General features: G+C 39.1%; 1 protein-coding gene and 1 pseudogene across 1 annotated transcript; both read left to right on the top strand.

Moving 5' to 3' along the window:
• Positions 1–1480: 1480 nt before the first annotated feature.
• Positions 1481–20190, top strand: LOC108427091 (annotated as a pseudogene).
• LOC108427128 (CMRF35-like molecule 1) lies at positions 16473–17566 on the top strand. Its single transcript, XM_017697073.2, has 3 exons — positions 16473–16581; positions 16752–17084; positions 17195–17566. The coding sequence occupies exons 1-3, from the start codon at positions 16545–16547 to the stop codon at positions 17527–17529; spliced, it is 705 nt and encodes a 234-aa protein (XP_017552562.1). The 5' UTR covers positions 16473–16544; the 3' UTR covers positions 17530–17566.
• Positions 20191–21523: the final 1333 nt, after the last annotated feature.

The following is a 21523-nucleotide window of genomic DNA, read 5'->3' as shown; positions in this document are numbered from 1 at the left end:
ACGTGCAGTCGAGCGATGAAAAAAAGGTTTCGAAGGATTCAACCACACCAAAAAACCCGACCGAATCCTGTCCTACATATTTATATGTCGTCGTTGCAGATGTAATTCACCACGACGTGCTCCTTCAACAGCAACATTACTGGCCTGTCTAAACTGGGATAGCTCAGGTTAAACCACTTACGGTCAGAGATAGACCGTTTTAACCTTTACTTTATGGACTTTTACCAAGCCTTAAGCTTTATGTTTCAACGGTAGACGATTTGTAAAAGCATATTCTCAAGTTAGAAATACTTAATCCCAGGGTTTCTCCCAGTTTCACTGCACAACATACATCAGAAAAGGCGGAGTTTACGCCCACTTCACGCTGATTGGCTGTATTAATTTCACCAGTTGTTCTGAGTATTTCAATTATTTCTTTTCTTTTTTTTTTTCAAGATAATTGCACAAATAATTTTGCACTTTAGTGACTGTTTCGTTCTGTTGATTTCTATTTCATGTCACTTCAGAATTAAATTATAATTTTTATTCTCCATTATTTCACTTGTCTCAGTGTCCTTCTGTTAACCAAATGAGACCTGGGTTACAAGTGGATCAGACACAGCAGTCCTGCTGGAGTTTTTAAACACTGTGTCCACTCACTGTCCACTCTATTAGACACTACTTTGTCAATCCACCTTGTAGATGTAAAGTCAGAGACGATAGCTCATCTGCTGCTGCACAGTTTGTGTTGGTCATCCTCTAGTCCTTCATCAGTGGTCACAGGACGCTGTTGACAGGATGCTGCTGGCTGGATATTTTTGGTTGGTGGACTATTCTCAGTCCAGCAGTGACACTGAGATGTTTAAAAACACCAGTAGCACTGCTGTGTCTAATCCATGCACACCACTGCAACACACACCAACACACTATCACCACGTCAGTGTTACTGCAGTGCTGAGAATGATCCATTGACTAAATAGTACCTGCTCTGTGAGGGTCCATGGGGGTCCTGACCACTGAAGAACAGGGTAAAAGGGGGCTAACAAAGTATGCAGAGAAACAGATGGACTACAGTCTGTAACTGTAGAACTACAAAGTGCTCCTATTTAGTAAGTGGAGCTGATAAGTATCATAATCTCATAATGCTGTGCTTGTTCAGTGTGAAATTACTGCTATTGTTAACAGTGTAGTCAAAAACTACAATCTAGAGTGAGGGAGCAGTGGGTGGGTCAGACTGATTACCTGAATGAAGTCTTCAGTTCATCAGTTACAGCTACATGTCAGAGTTTGTCTGATGGCCTGAGGTCAGTCTCTCTTCAGTACATCTCTTATGATGTCAGTTCAGAAATTAAAACATGCTCTTTATAATGGTTTTGTTGCTTGATGGTAAATTTAACTAACAGGAACTGGCTCTGCTGATATAGTCACAGTGTCACCAACACAACAGACACTGAGGAAGCAAGAAAAGCTACATCTTATTCGACACAAGAACCAGTGTAACATGGACTACCTTTTGATGTTCATTTTCTTTATTCCCAGTAAGTCGACTTTTATGGTTCCTTTACATTCTTGAGCAAAATAAACTATTTTTATGAACTAATACCAAAGTTTTAAACTAATGTACTGATCCTCAAAAATCTTTAATGCAACTAGCAAAAATAAGATAACAGTATGCGCAGAAAATCACATTTGGTCTGATGTTTTTACAGGCATTGAGAGCCAGAGGTGGTCAGAAAGGCAGTTATCTCTTCAATCTGGAGGAACGGTCACCATCCCGTGTCATTATGATATGAAATATATACAACATAAGAAATACTGGTGTTATGATGCTGAGGGAGCATTTAATTACTGTAAGATTCTGGCTTATGAAAATACTACACAAGATAGAGTAACAGTGACTGATTATCCAGCTCAGAGTCTCTTTACTGTGACTATGAGAGATCTGCAGAGTGGAGACACTGGAATGTACTGGTGTGCTGTGGAGATTGGGGGAATATTTCAGAGAGATGTTAAAGAAGACCTTTACATCACAGTGAAATCAGGTATTAGATTATAAATCCTATTCATGACTGTTTGTTCATCACTGAATTTTGGTGTTTCTTTGACTATGTTTCATCATGGCATCATTACAGAATTTTCTGCCTTGGTGTCCAGATCCTGATCTGTCTGTGTTGGAGAGCAGTGTGAGTGGTCAGGAAGGGGGCAGTGTCAGTGTCCAGTGTCTCTACAGTGCTGGATATCAGAATGAACAGAAGCAGTGGTGCAGATCTAAAGACCAGAGGTGCTACACAGTGGGGAGGACTGACACATCCCCGAATTCTGCTGTTCAGATCAGTGATGATGGGAGAAGATCCTTCAGTGTGGAGATGAGTGGGCTGTAGAAGAGTGATGCTGGCTGGTACTGGTGTAAAACTGGAGATCTACAGGTTCCTGTTCATCTCAGTGTCAGTGATGCTCCTCCAGGTACGATCGCAAACAAAAGCATTTGATTTCTTGAACTGAATAAGTGAACACAATTGTAATGTAAGGCCTAACATCTCACAACAACCAATAAAGTGTCAAGAAATGGGCCTGCTCTAGTAAACGCAGGCAAACAATCTTTAAATGTATGTGTGTGAGGATGGACAACATGGAAAGGCTTCTGACTGGCTTCAGCTGCTAAACGAGAACCCTACGCTGGCCACTTATAATATTTTAAACGTCTGTTTTTTTTCTATAACTCATTTTGGCTGTATTGATTTAAAAAACAATAATCTGATGGGTTCGCCAGACCCCAGAGTAACAAAAACATGAATAACACAAAAGGGTTAAATGTGTACATGAGGAAAGAGTGAGGATGGAGAGGAAAGATTTAATGATGACAGTCACACCATTTCATTGTGCAAGGAATATCAACGTGTTCCTTTTGTTCAACAGCTGTGACTTCAGTTTCTGCCACTGAGGGAACCAGCATCAGTGAAGCCACTTCAGGTACGGCTACAATCAATCTTTTAAAGCTGCACTCATGCATGATATCATTCAAACGTTAAGCAGATGAGGTGATGTGAGCTGCCTGTGACCTGTTTGTGCAGAAAGATATTGTGTTACAAGGGATTTCATGTTCACAAGTCATGAAGTGGGCAGAGTTCTAAAACCTGGAGAAATGGCCACAACATGTAGAGATGGAGAAAGTGACAATCCCAATATTGATATTTACCCACTTGATTCAAGACTGTTATTAAAAAATAAACAAACAAAAAATAAACAGCAGACTAACTCAATATTGAAATATCTTGAGCACTGTAGGGTGGTCGGGTTGGGGGGGGTTTGCATTTATTGTTTTTTGTATATGTTCAATTCAGATAAGATGCAATAAACAGTAATTGTGCAGTAACATGTGCAGAACTGTGTTCCCTATAGAAGATGTGCACTTATTTCACTTCACTTATTTTCACAGTCAACAAAACATGCCATTTGACTGGGCACCCAAATACATCTGTACTTTTATTTTCTGTATTTATATTCCAAAGCTGCAGTAGCTACGATGTGTTTATGTTCAACACTGCCTGTTAAAGAGAAGTGAATCACTTGCCTTGCCGACTGGCTGCTTTAGGGATCACTACAAGAAGCAGGGGTTAGAGGCTGTTTGTTTGGCTTGATGCAGAATAATATTGCCTTAAAATCATTAGTTCATCAGAGAGCAGAGAGAGCAGGGTGTGTGATGCCACACTATCTGCTCTTTGTGGTTTCCTTTTATGAGCCTCGTCTATAGTATCTAGCATGATGGCACAGTATATTCTGCCTGAATGCTGCTAAAAACGTACCTTTAACCTTCCACCACCCTTGGAGCTTATTTATGCAGGCATGAGCCTTTGCTGTATGTATTTGAGTCTATGGAGCGCAGAGTTTGGGGAAAAGTGAAACATCAGGAACAGCATGGATGTAACAGAATGGTAAATAAGTTATGGAGTATTATTGTCATTTCATTAACTTGTCCTTCATTAACCCTACATAGTAAAACCATGAAGACCTGTCAGTTGTGTGTCATTATAGAACTCATTAGAAATGTTTAATGCAGAAACCTTGTAAATTGCTTTGTACATAGCCTTTTAATGTCTCATTAGCTGCTAGCACAATGCAATTTCTACTAGCATGCCTATGGGAATTTTGTTAGCACTAAGCTACCAGTGTTTGTTTTCAATTCACATCCAATTTTAATTGTTTAGTCCTTTTTATAAGCGCTGTTGTCACAAAGCAGGGTGACACTTTATTTTAAGTGGTCCTTTTTACATGAAATAAGTACTTCACAGTGGTCTTAATCTCAGGACCATATCAATAACATATCAATGTTGTAGCATCAGTGAATACATTCCGTAGATTATCAAGAGACTTTTAATCAACTGCTGAAAAACGATTTGTTTATAATCTGCTGAATTCAGTTATTCATTTTATTTGTTAGATCCAACTTTATATTTGTGGATGTTGACCTGAGAGGTCACTGAACATGAAACAGGTCTAATGCAGACCATCTCAACAGTCCCAGCATGCTGTATTACGTTGTTAAGTTTCACTGACATTGTCAGATATACTGAAAAAAACTGTAAATGCAACCTGAGATGGATTACTGACTGACCATGCCGGCCTCAGACCACAAGGCCTGACATGGCCAAAGAGGGAACAGTCCACTGCAGACACAAAAATACATAAATAAATGTCTCTTGATTATGTGACGACTTAATAAATGAAATATCCTGCCACTTTAATTAAAGTGTCTATCATACATTATACTTAAAATTAAATTTTTTCACCTGAATTTTTAAACGGTCATTTTCCAACCTCTCTTTACCCTTACTGCACCAAGCTCCTTCATTTCAAATTGCTGAGGAAAGTTTATTTTTCATCAGATCGTGAGCCGTGACTTTTTACTGGGAAGATACACACATTAGTATCCGGTGTGACCACCATGCACATGCAAGAGAGGAACACATGTAGGCCCGGAAGGTCGCCGGTTCGATCCCCAGAGCCGACAGCACATGACTGAGGTGTCTTTGAGCAAGACACCTAACCCCCAATTGTTCCCCAGGCGCTGCGGATTGGGCTGCCCACCGCTCCGGGCAAGTGTGCTCACAGCCCCCTAGTGTGTGTGCTCACTAGTGTGTATGTGGTGTTTCACTTCACAGAGTTAAATGCAGAGGTGAAATTTCCCTGTTGTGGGACTAATAAGGGTCTCTTAATTAATGTACAGTAAAAACATGGTTAAATAAACATGTTAATTTATATGTAATTTACTGAGTTGCATCACTTTTTACAGTTATGTAAAATTACAAAACATTTAGTTACTGCTTATTACTGTAAGTGTACAACAGACTTGCAGTGCTGATGATTCGCAGGACATTCTGGGAATTTCCTCATAACACTCCGTTTGGAATGCGCCTCTGAAAAATCACTGTTTGAAGGGCCATGTAGCCCTAATACTTCACCGTACCCCTCCATCTTCAAATCCACTTATCCCTCGGGGTCATGGGGGAGCTGGATCCTATCCCAGCCGTCATTGGGTGTAAGGCTGAATGAAACTAAGTGATGCATATAATTAACACATTTGCTTTGTCCTTATAGGTTCTGCAATTGTTACTACCAATACAGAATCAGCAACAGATCTGTGAGTAGTGCACTTCTGCAAGTGGTGTTATTCTTTAAATGCAAATTCATTTCCACACTTCATTATCACCCCCACCTCTTTGCTTTTTGCAGAATAACAACTGAGAATGTAAATAACAGCACAGGAGAGAATGGGGGACGGCAAAATAAATATGCTCTGAAATGCTAAAGAACGAAATTGTTATTGATTCTGCTGAAATGGTGATTTCATCAGTCATCAGCATGTGATTCACTAATATCAGAAATAACTAGTATAACTTGTGTTTTCAGTGCAAAGCATTATATGAATGGTTAGTGTGGATTTTGGGGTGATTTAAAATGATAATTGTGCAGATGACAACAAAAAGCTAACGATAACATCATATGGAACTGAGGCGTTTGCATGTGCAGACTGTAACAAGGATGGCTCTCAAAGAAGGCCAGCTGATGTATGAGTTTACAAAAGACTGATTACAGGTAGAAGCTACAAAATACAGATGAAAGAACAAGACATGAGTGGACAGAGTCAATATGCCCCCTGATATGAAACACTATGAACTGATGCAAGTCTGACACCTCTGTTTGTGCTTTTATATACACTGGCATATATAGTCATATGTGATGTATTGCTGCTTTTATTTGTTGCAGAGAGCAGTTCTGTGTTGCACGCAAGTGAATAATTCCACACATGCTGTGATCCTGGAGGTGTTGAGGGCTGGCAAGGGCAGAGAGGAATATTCAGCAGCAACTTCTGTGTTTGTTAATTTATCATGGTTTGATGGCAGTAATGGGAACTGATTAGTAAAACAGCAGTGCAGTATATAGATCAGGGTTCCTGGAGGGTTCCAGCGCAGTTTTGTAGTCTCCCTATAACACCTACTAAACACCAAGAGTAACAGACAAGTTGAAGTTCAGGTGTGTTTGAGCAGGGAAATCATTACACTGTGCTGGACACCAGCCCCCAGGACCAGAGTTGTTCACCCCTGATATCCTTCTGCCTCATGTGATGTGACCGTATAACAGGGATGGGCAATTCCACTAATTTCCTTTTTCAGTGTTTGTTTTGTTGTTTTCTTTTTATCACTGCTTGTTGTTGTTAACTACTTATTTCTGTATTGTTCTTTTAATATGGATGTCCTAGATTGTAATGTGTGTTTGAGCATGTTATGGCTTTGTGTAGATTAATTACACCATGTAAAAATTTTGTTCCCAGTTGTTAAGTGTGTTTTCCTGATTGTTTGTACCCTAAATGAATAGAAAAAAGTTATTATTCCCTGTAAACTTTGCTTTTGTGGTCAGCACAATGATATTTTGAAATTGATCTATTTTTAAGGATATTCGCCATATTTCAAGATACTTAAGAAGCTTCTGGAATTCTGAGAACTATCAAGAAGTTTCTAGAACTGTCCAGAATTATAGAATAGAATAGAATAGAATAGAATAGAATAGAATAGAATTCAACTTTATTGTCATTGCGTATGTCACAGGTACAAAGCAACGAAATGCAGTTTGCATCCATCCAGAAGTGCTTAGCAGCAATATAAATATATATCTTACAATGTACAGTAAGTATAGTATATACAGGTTAAAAAAATATGAGGGGGTATGAACACGAAGGGGGTTATACAGGTTATAAACAAGAATGTACAGGTTATAAATATGAGGGGTATAAAGTACTATGAACAGGTTATAAATATGAGGGGGTATAAAGTACTATGAACAGATTATAAATATGAGGGGGTATAAAGTACTATGAACAGGTTATAAATATGAAGGGGTATAAAGTACTATGAACAGGTTATAAATATGAAGGGGGATAAGTATGTACTTATGAACAGGTAGAGTATTTACACAGTATATACAATAATGGGCAGTATATACAGCAGATGTAAGTGCCGGTAAGTGGTGTTGAGTGGTGTGTAAGTCTGTGTGTTATTGGTGTGTGTTAGGGTACAGTCCATTGTTATTTGTTTAGATGTCAGGAGGCAGAGTTCAGGAGTGTATCTAGAACTTTCTGGGACTGTACAGAATTGTAGGTAGCTGTATAACTACAGTTATATAGGGCCACTATAGCCCTTCCTGAGAGACGGAGAGACATGATCTAATTGATTGGGATTGCATAGTAAGTGGGCAACAGCCATCACAGACAAAGGGGAATTGATCTAGACAGACAGGTGTGAATTCATTCTCTATTCAGATTCTGATAATGACAGTATTCACACTTCACCCCACACCCATTACAGGAGGAGCTTAGGAAGGACCACTACTTTCAAATGTATATATTGTGTGTTACTCTGCTACCGGGTGATCAGTCTTGCTCTGCTGAATCTTCAGTACACTCTTGTACTTTGATACTGCATGGAATAAAGATTGACCATTTTTATCAAGTTTGGAGAGACAGGCTTTTTCCTTACAGTACACAGCAACTTAGTCAATTTAGATGGCATCAAGAGGTTGCATACATCCAGCAGACGCATTTTGCTATGTATGTGGCCATTTTATAAAGACGAGCGAAAAAGTACTCTGTGGAAGCATCTGCTAAGATGTGTGAGGCCTACAAAGCATACTTCGGCATGCCTGTTGGTGACCAAGACAAACCATGGGCTCCTCATTTCACATGTGAGCACTGCAAGAAAACTCTTGAAGGTAAGCGGATAAATGATACTCTCTTAAATAGCAGATTTAAATTTTTATTTTGCAAAATTTTTAAATCAGTTAAAGTTTAAAAGAGCTTTAATTAACACCTTTTCACATGTTGTAGTTAAATATATCAAATATACACAGATATATTTTATTGTGTGGGCGGCACGGTGGCGTGGTGGGTAGCGCTGTCGCCTCACAGCAAGGAGGGCCTGGGTTCGATTCCCCGGCCGGGCGGCCAGGGTCCTCTCTGTGTGGAGTTTGCATGTTCTCCCCGTGTCTGCGAGGGTTTCCTCCGGGTTCTCCGGTTTCCTCCCACAGTCCAAAGACATGCAGTCAGGCCAATTGGGTGTGCTAAATTGTCCCTAGGTGTGAGTGTGTGAGTGACTGTCTGTGTCTGTCTGTCTGCCCTGCGATGGACTGGCGACCTGTCCAGGGTGTATCCTGCCTTCCGCCCGAAGACTGCTGGGATAGGCTCCGGCTCCCCCCCGCGACCCTGACGGAGAAGCGGCTTAGAAAATGGATAGATGGATGGATATTTTATTGTTTGATATATAACAGATTTCAAACTGTGTTAATATCGCACATACCACTAGTCATTAGTGTGAAATTGGCCCAAATCAAATTCTCAATCCAAATTTTATTTTGTTTGCTTGTAGGTTGGTACAGGGGAGAGAAGAGAGCCATGCATTTTGCTGTCCCAAGAATTTGGCGTGAACCGACTGATCACTCAACAAATTGCTACTTCTGCATGGTGGACCCTTCCAAACGTCGCACTGGCAAAAATGCAACGCCTGTAACGTACCCTGACATTCCTTCATCTATTGCCCCAGTACCACACTGCCCTGAACTTCCTGTACCAACACCTCCAGACAGAGCAACACCACCTTCAGAAGAAAGCAGCAGGTCAGACACCCAGGAAGATGTTGAAGATCACGATTTCTCTTCATGTGCAGATGAGGAGCGGAAGCCATACTACCCTAACCAAAAAGACCTCAATGATCTGATCAGAGACCTTGGTCTCACCAAGTCCAACACTGGGCTTCTGACATCAAGGCTCAAGCAATGGACTTTATTAGATGAAAGCGTCCAAGTCACAGGTCAGAGGAAGCGTCACCAAGTTTTTTCCACCTTCTTCAGTCATCAAGACGGACTGTGCTTCTGCAACAATGTGGCCGGTCTATTCGAGGCTATAGGTATCACCTGTAACCCCGAATGAGTGGCGTCTCGTCATAGACAGCTCATGCAAGATCCTCAAAGCCGTGCTGCTTCACAATGGGAACAAGTACCCATCTCTTCCTGTAGCTCACTCTGTACACATGAAAGAGGAATACACCAGTGTCAAGATGTTGCTAGATTCCTTGAAGTATGATGAGTACAGCTGGGAATTATTGGAGATTTCAAAATGGTGTCATTCCTGATGGGCCTCCAAGGTGGTTTTACTAAGTATCCTTGCTTTATTTGCCTTTGGGACAGCCAGGATACTAAAGCGCACTACCACAGGCGGGACTGGCCTCAGCGGACAGAGTTCACTGTGGGGAAGAACAATGTAAAGTGGGAGCCACTGGTGGACCCACGCAAGGTGCTGATGCCACCACTACACATCAAGTTGGGGCTCATAAAACAATTTGTCAGGGCTCTAGATAAGGAGTCGAGAGCTTTCAATTACCTCCAAGATCTTTTCCCTAAGCTGTCTGAAGCAAAGATCAAAGCTGGTGTCTTCGTCGGACCACAAATCAAGAAGATCATAGAGTGCAGTGAATTTCCCAAGAAGCTGAATAGGAAGGAGAGAGCGGCTTGGAACAGTTTTGTCGCAGTGGTTCGCGGCTTCCTAGGCAATCATAAAGATGAAAACTATGTACAACTGGTCCAGACTCTGATAAAGAACTATGCTGCAATGGGCTGCAGGATGTCACTCAAAATCCATATCCTTGATGCTCATCTTGATAAGTTCAAAGAGAACATGGGAGCTTATTCAGAGGAGCAAGGCGAGCGCTTCCACCAGGACATTATGAACTTTGAATGCCGTTACCAAGGACAATATAACGAGAACATGATGGGCGACTATATTTGGGGATTGATTCGTGAATCTGATTTGCAGTATAGTCGTAAATCTCGGAAAACCACACACTTCTGAACAGTTTTTGGTAATCTGTGTAAATTTGCAATGCCTATAGTGTTCTTAGTCTGACTGTATAAATGAGAAGATACAAAATCGTCTGTTTCTATAATAAAAATTCATAATTTTCGTTGCCGTGGTCACAAAAGCGAAGTTTATGATGAATGTAAGCAATTTTTAATTTGTTTTAGACATAAGCAATTGGAATATAACATTAAAAGCTGGGAACAAAACTTGTGTTAATAATTATTAGATATTATTATATATTAATAAAAAAAACACCATTAATTTTCTTTTCAATCCAATGCCAAGTAATTCTAATATCCTGATACCAGTCGTAATACTGAACCTTTTTACAGATAAACCAGTAAAAAGTCAAATTCATATTTGAAAGCCTTTGTATTAATATTAATAAACTGCCACATTGATCTACCATTACAGAGCATTTAATGAGTCTTATATGACTATGTGACTGTGTGTTTGTAATAAGCAGAAGGAGAAGAGGAAGGAAAAGTAGTTCCTATCCTATATATATATATATATATACACTGCTCAAAAAAATAAAGGGAACACTTAAACAACACAATATAACTCCAAGTAAATCAAACTGTGAAATCAAACTGTCCACTTAGGAAGCAACACTGATTGACAATCAATTTCACAGCTGTTGTGCAAATGGAACAGACAACAGGTGGAAATAATTGGCAATTAGCACAGACCACTTCTCAGTACCTTTCTGCTTTCTGGCTGATGTTTTGGTCACTTTTGAATGTTGGTGGTGCTTTCACACTCGTGGTAGCATGAGACGGACTCTACAACCCACACAAGTGGCTCAGGTAGTGCAGCTCATCCAGGATGGCACATCAATGCAAGCTGTGGCAAGAAGGTTTGCTGTGTCTGTCAGCGTAGTGTCCAGAGGCTGGAGACACTGGAGGAATGAAGGGTTGGGTTACATACATTATATGTACAGGGCACTATTACTGACCATAATGGATTATTTCAGAGTCCAGAGCACAAATATAAAACTCATTTAACAATTTATCAATACAAGTGTCCTTTGTTAATAATAAATTGCTGTGATGTGAATGAGATTCTTAAATATGCGTGCAGATTCTTCTTATGTGACTTGTATTCAGTGCTTTATAATCAAAAGCAGTGGACACTGTTGGGGGAAAGGACAGATAGGTGGTTTAGATTTCATCCAAGAGCTAAGTCTTGCATGTATTAATAATATAGATCAGTTCAGTTCAGTTAAGTTTCAGAATGAATACATCTTCTGATTCTGTTTCTGGTTTGACATCTTGATTTTAAATTTAGCAAACAGGAACTGGTTGAGCCTCTATGGGCACAGTATCAGCAACACAATGGAGACAGATGAAGCAAAATTTATGCCATGAAAAAAACAACTAACATGCATTGCCTTTTCATTTTTATATCTTTTGTCACATGTAAGTAGATTTTCATGCAGTAAGTTTTTGTATTGCATTCATTTAGACCAGTTATCAAAACCAGACATTAGTGTTAATGTACTATTAATAGTATTTCAAAACACAAAATGACAGTTATTTGCAGTCAGTAACAATAGCTGTCTGTCTGTTGTCTCTGCAGGTCTCGAGAGTGACAGGTTTTTAACTCTTCAAACTGGAGCGTCTGTCATTATTCCATGTCCCTATGATAACAAATATATGCAACATAAGAAATACTGGTGCTATCATCTTGGGGGAGAATTCAGTTACTGTGAGATTCGGGCGTATGCAAATACGACAAAGGAGAAATTAGTAGTGATCGATTACCCAGCTCAGAGTCTCTTTACTGTGACTATGAGAGATCTGCAGAGTGGAGACACTGGATGGTACTGGTGTGCTGTGGAGATTGAGGGATTGTGGCCTGATGTTAAAGAAGAAATGCATGTCACAGCAGAGTCAGGTATGAGATTACAATAGTATTAGCCTTTCCCTGAATTTAGTTGTGTTTCTCATGTTAATTATAATTAATCCAAACAACATTGTCTGTCTTTGTGTCCAGTTACTGATCTGTCTGTGATGGAGAGCAGTGTGAGTGGTCAGAATCAAATTTTTTATTGGAAGGGAGGGCAGGGTCAGTGTCCAGGGTCTCTACAGTACAGAGTATCTACATAACCAGAAGCAGTGGTGCAGCTCTAAAGACTGGTGCTGCTACACAGTGGGGAGGACTGACACATCCCAGAATTCTGGGTTCTTTGCATGATGCCACAGAAGAACCATTTCTGTTTCCCTTTAAATGGATAATTCTTTAGAGAACAATTCAAGTAAATGATTTGTAAGGGTGAGAACACTTTTAGTTAAAACTTCCATATAATTGAAAGGTTTTAGGAAAAACCCTTAAATTGGTCATTATATGAAAAGTTCTTTAATTAAATTTGGTTTGAATTAAATAAACATCACAGAAATGTAATATCACATCTATCGGAGAACACTTGTTTCACAGCCCTCAGTTCAGTGCAAGTGGTGAGAAGAGAGTAAAACAGGTTCTAAATATGCAGGTGGTGTTGTAGACCGTACTGTGTCCAAAGGGCAATAACACATTAATAAGTTTTATATCAACGTCCTAAAGATGATGAGGTTCTTATTTACTTTACTGTTGGAGGTGCATCCAGGCATCCAGGGAAAACTGGTGTGGCCAACTGAATAAAAGAAACAGCAAGCAGGCAGCTGGTCTAGCCTAGCTCAGTTATGATTGCTAGGTGAGTTTTCGCTTGGTTGTTAGCTTTCTCTCAGTAAGTTTCTCGAGCATAGAGAGCACACAGATGAACAGAGAATCATTTGGTGACTGGTGAGGGGACTACGGGCATACATGAGACTGATGATCAGCACTTTTTTGCAAAATACATCACCCATTTAGTGGGCATTGGAAAATCACTTGCAGAACATTCAGTATATTTCCAGAAGTACTCACTCACCCATCCAAATCATTTTCCAATCACTTCTACGTGTATAAAACCAAGCACCTAGGCATGCAAACTGCTTCTACTAACATTTATGAAAGAATGGGTCGCTCTCAGGAGCTCACTGAATTCCAGAGTTGTACCTGATAGGATGCCATCTGTGCAACAAGTCCACTCGTGAAATTTCCTCACTACTAAATATTCCAGTCAACTGTCAGTGGTGTTATAACAAAGTGGAATGACAGCAAATCAGCTACGAATTGGTAGGCCATGTAAAATGACAGAGTGGGTCCAGATCTCCAAACTTCATGTGGCCTTCAGATTAGCTCAAGAACAGAGCTTCATGGAATGGGTTTCCATGGCCAAGCAGCTGCATTCAAGCCTTACATCACCAAGTGCAATGCAAAGCGTCAAATGCAGTGGTGCAAAGCGCCAGCAGTGGACTCTAGAACAGTGGAGACGTGTTCTCTGGCGTGAAGAATCACGCTTCTCTGTCTGGCAATCCGATGGATGACTCAGAGTTTTTTGGTTCCCAGGAGAACGCAACTTGTCTGACTGAATTATGCCAAGTGTGAAGTTTGGTGGAGGGGGGATTATGGTTTGGTGTTGTTTTTCACAAGTTATGCTCGGCCCCTTAGTTCCAGTGAAAGGAACTCTTAATGCTTCAGCAGACCAAGAGATTTTAGATAATTTCATGCTTCCAACTTTGTGGGAACAGTTTGGGGATGGCCCCTTCCTGTTCCAACATGACTGTGCACCAGTGCACAAAACAAGGTCCATAAAGACATGGATGAGCGACTTTGTTGTGGAAGAACTTGACTGGCCTGCACAGAGTCCTGACCGCAACCTGATAGAACACCTTTGAGTTGAATTAGAGTGGACACTGTGAGCCCATCCAACATCAGTGTCTGACCTCACAAAAGCACTTCTGGAAGAATGATCAAAAATTCTCATACACACTCCTAAACCCTGTGGAAAACCTTGAAGCTGTTATATCTGCAAAGGGTGGGCCAACATCATATTAAATCCTATGGATTAAGAATGGGATGTTACTCAATTTCATATGCGTGTGAAGGCAGATGAGCGAATACTTTTGGAAATATAGTGTACTTCCTACAGGTATAAGATAAACCTACTTACACTGTAAAAAAATCTATAAACAGAATTATAGTGGCAAGAAATTAATAGTAAATTTTTGTAACATTAACAGACAATTCTGTTGCTTTGCTTTCACAGATATTATGAATGTGTTATTTAATAACTTATCAATAGACAAGCAATTCATCAACAATGGCTAATCTGTATCATTTGCTGTACTCACTCTCTCTCTCAAAAAGACGAAAAAAGACAGCCATTGACATTCCATTACTTATTTAATGTAAAATTCTGTTAAATTGCAGCGTATATCATGGACAGGACTATTATTTCACTCCATATACTAGTCCATAATTTTATATTTTTATATGTAAAAAAATCATACTAGACAGATGTTGACTTTTGGTGATAAAAGTCTGGATGGCTTCTTTTGTCTTTGGAAAACTCAATGTTTTCCCAAAAACAAGCTAAAACATGGACTCATCTGACCACAGCATACATTTCCACTTTTTTTGGACTAACATAGACGATCTTGGGCCCAGTAACTTCTGCACAGAATTGATTCATGGATTTCTTCTTGCGTAATAAAGTTTCAAGTTGCATTTCTTGTTGCAGCAGCAAACTGTGTTAATTGACGATGGTTTTCCAAAGTCCATCTGAGCCCATGTGGCTGTATTTAACAGTAGCGTGACGTTTTCTCAGGCAGTGCCATCTGAGGGCTTGAAGGTCACACAAATTCAACAGTGGTTTCTGGCCTTGCCCTATGCGGACAAAGATTTCTACAGATTCCCTGAATTTCTACAATATGTTTATATAATACAGTACATGGTGAAAGTCTTAAATTCTTTGCAATCTTCACTGAGAAATATTCTTTTCTTTTTACATTTGCGAGTCAAATGAAGGTTCAAGAGAATTAACAAATTACAGATTCTTGTTTTTATTACATTTATTTCCAAATGTCCCAACTCCTCAGGAAATGTGATTTGTGTAGTTTATAAGATTTATGTACCTTAAGTGTACACTGAATTGAAAGAAATATGTCAGCATAACTGAATCCAACAACGGCAAGTGAACAGTGTCTTGTTGTCCTTTGTTCTTGTTCCTATGTTCTGTTTTCTGACATTAAGAAAGAAACAGTTAACAAAGGGATCAAAATGTTACTGTTACTGTTGAAATGACAAGATCAGCAAACTATTTACAATTACAACAAAAATGATACAGCTGTGTAATTTAATTTCATTTCACCAAAAGTGTAAATAGGAATAAGACGTTTAAACACACCTGCTGTTTTGTCTTATACGAACTGTATTCAGTGCTTCATAGTCAAAAGGCTCTAGAACAGAGGTGTGAAACTCAACCAATAGAGGGCCATATTAAAAAATCTCATCAAATCTGTGATTTTTAATTAATTTAGTATAATCTGAACTGGCTATTGCTTATTTAAAATATGCAAAAACTTCTAACAGTAAAATACAGACACTTGCAGTAGACCTTGAAATATTACATGAACCCCTGAAATACTCAAAAGTGTCTCAGACTTTTAAACCTACCTATTTGCTTGAACTAGACGCCCTTTCTTTTCTGCAAGTTCATTAAAACTTGGGCTCAAATGAACTCCTGAGCTAACAGGCGTTTATATTGGTTGAACTGCAGCTGAAATGCATTTTGGTGATACGACTCGTGTAGAATTGCACAGAATTGTCTAGAATTGAGGTGTAACCACTGTACCACAGACTGGTGTTGGGGTAGGAGAGTTGTAGTAGGTTACATTGCAGTGCATGCTGGGAACTATAGTGCAGCACATTGTGAAAAAGGGCTAATATTAGAAAATGAAAATCTGTTTTAGCCCAACACAAGGCCCACGAGTCAGATCAGGCCTGCCACACAATCCTGTCTGGCCCATTGGCCTTGTTTTTGACTCATGGGCTTGAGAGTGAGGGGGCAGCGGCTTTCAGAGTTTGTCTATTGGCCTGAGGTCAGTCTCTCATCAGTTCATCTTTTATGAAGTCAGTCCATAACGTACGACATGCTTTCTATAACGGTTTTGTGGCTTGATGGTAAATTTAACTTACAGGAACTGGCTCTGCTGATATCGTCACAGTGTCACCAACACAACAGACACTGAGGAAGCAAGAAAAGCTACATCTTATTCAACATAAGAACGAGTCTAACATGGACTACCTTTTGATGTTCATTTTCTTTATTCCCAGTAAGTCGACTTTCTATATTACCTTTTACATTAATCTGCAAAAAAAGTTTTTATTAACTAATAGCAAAGTTTGAAACTAATGTACTGATCCTCAAGAATCTTAAATGCAACTAGCAAAAATAAGATAATAGTATGTGCAGAAAGTCACATTTGTTCTGATGTTTTTACAGGCATTGAGAGCCAGAGGTGGTCAGCAAGGCAGTTATCTCTTCAATCTGGAGGAAATTTCACCATCCCATGTCATTATGATATGAAATATATACAACATAAGAAGTACTGGTGTTATAATGCTGGGGGAGCATTTAATTACTGTACGATTCTGGCTTATGAAAATACTACAGAAGATAGAGTAACAGTGACTGATTATCCAGCTCAGAGTCTCTTTACTGTGACTATGAGAGATCTGCGGAGTGGAGACACTGGAATGTACTGGTGTGCTGTGGAGACTATAAGACTAACTGAGCCAGATGTTAAAGAACAGTTTTACATCACAGTGAAATCAGGTATTTGATTATAAATCCTATTCATGACTGTTTGTTCATCACTGAATTTTGGTGTTTCTTTGACTGTTTCATCATGGCATCATTACAGAATTGTCTCTCTTTGTGTCCAGATCCTGATGTGTCTGTGTTGGAGAGCAGTGTGAGTGGTCAGGAAGGGGGCAATGTCAGTGTCCAGTGTCTCTACAGTGCTGGATATCAGAATGAACAGAAGTGGTGGTGCAGATCTAAAGACCAGAGGTGTTACACAGTGGGGAGGACTGACACATCCCAGAATTCAACTGTTCAGACCAGTGATGATGGGAGAAAATCCTTCAGTGTGGAGATGAGTGGGCTGCAGAAGAGTGATGCTGGCTGGTACTGGTGTAAAACTGGAGATCTGCAGGTTCCTGTTCATCTCAGTGTCAGTGATGCTCCTCCAGCTACGATCACAAACACTGGTATTTGATTTCATGAAGTGAATACAGCTGTAATATAATGCTTAGCATATGATAGGAAACAGTAAAGTGTGGTCAGGAAAAAGACCAGCTCTAGTAAACATTAGTAAGCAATGTTTAAATGTATAAAATGTAAATGTATACGTTTTAAAGGTAGATGAGCATTTTAAAGGCTTTGAATTCTCATTGAAGTTTCTAAACAAGCACTCAGTCACTCATTCTAAATATAGAGCTGCTAGATTTCAGCCGTGTTAAAATCAGACAGCCCTCACTGGTTTATTTAGTTTGTTTATATATTTTTCTTCATACATGTAGAGATGCAAATAAAACATGATCATCAGAGGTTAAATTAATTTAGTTCTGTATAACAATAAATGTTCCAGGCCACTGTTTGTTCTGCCACTGTGTAACACAAATAAAACCACAAGAAAACAACTCTACTGATGGCACTAATGATGATGTTCTAAATTAACATGATAGAAATATAGAATATGTGGTTTCATGAGCAGCTGCAGAACACAGTCACCCTGCACCTGAAAATCCTCCTACATCAGCCTGTAACCATAAAAGGCGCAGAGAAAGAGAGAGAGAGAGAGAGAGAGAGAGAGAATGACAGTGAGAGAGAGAGAGAGAGAGAGAGAGAGAATGACAGTGAGAGAGAGAGATGGAATGACAGCACTAGTACATTTTTATCTACTTCATCTGATGGAATGTAATGAAATTGGGTCAAGTCTTATTACAGTAACAATTTTTACTGTACATTAATTAGTTTAACACATGGTATTATTTTATTAATTTAATTTAAAAATAAATTACTTTGTTGTACTTTTACTATGGCAAGCCATTTAACCTTCTTGTTACTTTTTCTATTGATCTCAGGAATTGTGAATTTAATTTTTTCTTGTAAATATTTACTCTCTTAGATCTGGAATCAGTAAATGTAAAACTATAAAATAAATTCAACTAGCTAGTAACAATTCAGTTTTTATGAATTTTATGAATGAAATGAATTTTAACTAGTAAAAATGTTGTTTTCACATGTGTGAACTGAAGTTCTTGGCAAAATCTGTTGTACATTTCAATTCCTGGATGATTAGTTCTGGATCACATACATCACATTAACTCACCCAAATGTTTCTGATGGAGCTCTGCCACTCCAGAGAACAGAACTGTGCTCCACAACCCCAAAGCTGGAGGGCTTTATACCCCTCTAGCCCAAGCTTGGCTTGGCACAAATAGTTTATCTGATCTTTGAAGTGTCTATGAATATGGCCTATAGAACCTAACATGATGTCACAGTATATGCTGCCCACATGCTGCTAAAAATGCACCACCAACCTTCCAGTGCCCCTGGAGCTTATTTTTGCTGGTATGAGCCTATGCTGTATGTGTCTTGAATCATGTCTATGAATCATGGAATTGAGGCAAAAACGAAACATCAGGGATAGCACTGATATAACCAGGGGATTCTTTGGAGATTTAGGGGTGCTGAGCACCCAATGAGTCTAGCCCCCTCACCTGTGGGTGCATGTGTGTGTGTGTGCATGCATGCGTCTGATGAGCTGCCACCACAAAGCAAATTCCCACCAGCATCTCTATTAGAATTTCGTTAGCACCAACCTCATAGTGCTAAAATCAGTTCAACTCGCATCCAATTTTATTTGTATCGCACTCTTTACAAATGCCAGTGTCACAAAGCAGTTATAGCATCTTCAATATATATCTTCAAATCCACTTATCCTTCTGGGTCATGGGGGGAGCTGGAGCCTATCCCAGCCGTCACTGGGTGTAAGGCTGAATGAAACTAAGTGATGCATATAATTGACACATTTGCTTTGACCTTATAGGTTCTGCAACTGTTACTACCAAAACTGAATCAGCAACAGATCTGTGAGTAGTGCACTTCTGCAAGTGGTGTTATTCTTTAATTGCAAATTCATTTCCACACTTCATTATCACCCCCACCTCTTTGCTTTTTGCAGAATAACAACTGAGAATGTAAATAACAGCACAGGAGAGAATGGGGGACGGCAAAATAAATATGCTCTGAAATGCTAAAGAACAAAATTGTTATTGATTCTGCTGAAATGGTGATTTCATCACTCAACAGCATGTGATTCACTAATATCAGAAATAACTAGTATAACTTGTGTATGCAGTGCAGTGCATTATATGAATGGTTAGTGTGGATTTTGGGGTGATTTAAAATGATAATTGTGCAGATGACAACAAAAAGGTAACGATAACATCATATGGAACTGAGGCGTTTGCATGTTCAGACTGTAACAAGGTTGGATCTCAAAGAAGGCCAGCTGATGTATGAGTTTACAAAAGACTGATTACAGGGAGAAGCTACAAAATACAGATGAAAGAACAAGACAAGGGTGGACAGCGTGGAGTCAATATGCCCCTGATATGAAACACTATGAACTGATGCAAGTCTGACACCTCTGTTTGTGCTTTTATATACACTGGCATATATAGTCATATGTGATGTATTGCTGCTTTTATTTGTTTCAGAGAGCCGTTCTGTGTTGCACGCAACTGAATAATTCCACACATGCTGTGATCCTGGAGGTGTCGAGGGCTGGCGAGGGCAGAGAGGAATATTCAGCAGCAACTTCTGTGTTTGTTAATTTATCATTGTTTGATTGCAGTAATGGGAACTGATTAGTAAACAGCAGTGCAGTGTATAGATCAGGGTTCCTGGAGGGTTCCAGCGCAGGTGTGTTTGAGCAGGGAAATCATTAAACTGTGCTGGACACCAGCCCCCAGGACCAGAGTTGTCCACCCCTGGTATCCTTCTGCCTCATGTGATGTCACCGTATAACAGGGATGTGCAATTCCACTAATTTGCTTTGTGTAGATTAATTATTATATATTATTATATATTAAAAAAACACCATTAATTGTCTTTTCAATCCATTGCCGAGTAATTCTAATATCCTGATACCAGTTGTAATACTGAACCTTTAAAAAACGATAATTCTTTATGATTTTTACAGTTAAACCAGTAAAAAGTCAAATTCATATTTGAAAGCCTTTGTATTAATATTAATAAACTGCCACATTGATCTACCATTACAGAGCATTTACTGAGTCTTATATGTCTATGTGACTGTGTGTTTGTAATAAGCAGAAGGAAAAGAGGAAGGAAAAGTAGTTCCTATCCTATACATTAAATATATATATAGTATTGTACTGCATTGTATTACACAGAATTCTGTGTTCAACTCTGCACCTTTTCTCTCAGTATCAACAGTGACTTTTGTTTCTAGCAGTATCTGAGCTCAGGACTGTCTTTCTCTCTAACCTATTTGTAACTAGCAAAGATGCTTTCTCTAGATAGACAAAGCACTTCTTGTAAGTCTCTCTGGATAAGAGGGTCTGCTAAATGCTATAAATGTAAACGTAAATACTAAAAATGTCTAGTATCAATACTGTCAACAAAGGATTGATTTTTTTTAAAAGAAATATCAGGATCAGAAGTATTTATTTCTTAGTATTGATCTGCTCATCCATACCAAATGACTGCTCTGCTATTTCACTGGAAGAATCAAACTATAGTCTATGTGCTGTACAGCTGTTAGAAAACTATTTAGAAGAAAAATATTTGACTGTAATCTAGGTATTCCTAGCTCTAACTGACATGGGAATATTTAATAACTTCAGTGTGATCACTAACATTAACTTTACGGTGGAAAAGTTCTAAACTAGATCTTAGAACCTTAGAATCTTAGATCTTAGAATTTAAACTGATCAACACAGTGATCACATAGATCTCTGCTGGTACACACAGTTCACTGGCTGTTCAACCTAACGTTAACAAACTAAGATAACGCCTTCAGTTTTTATTGTATTTATGGATAATTTCACATCATTTTTTTCACATATAGCTTATTACATCCTTAAATCTGTCCCTCTTGCCCACCCAGTGATGAAGCAGCTGACATCGACAACTACTCTTTCTATACTAAATACACACTATATGTATGTAAACATTAC

Source organism: Pygocentrus nattereri, chromosome 19 (assembly GCF_015220715.1).
Source record: "Pygocentrus nattereri isolate fPygNat1 chromosome 19, fPygNat1.pri, whole genome shotgun sequence".
In the NCBI taxonomy this organism is placed as follows: domain Eukaryota; kingdom Metazoa; phylum Chordata; class Actinopteri; order Characiformes; family Serrasalmidae; genus Pygocentrus; species Pygocentrus nattereri.
The sequence above is the reverse complement of the archived record's forward strand: the minus strand, read 5'-3'. Positions and strand labels throughout refer to the sequence as shown.

Coding starts and splice junctions, on each gene's coding strand:
- LOC108427128 (XM_017697073.2), top strand. CDS start 16,545: ATGGACTACCTTTTGATGTTCATTTTCTTTATTCCCA. Junction 16,582..16,751: donor GTTCATTTTCTTTATTCCCA/GTAAGTCGACTT, acceptor ATGTTTTTACAG/GCATTGAGAGCCAGAGGTGG. Junction 17,085..17,194: donor TTACATCACAGTGAAATCAG/GTATTTGATTAT, acceptor CTTTGTGTCCAG/ATCCTGATGTGTCTGTGTTG.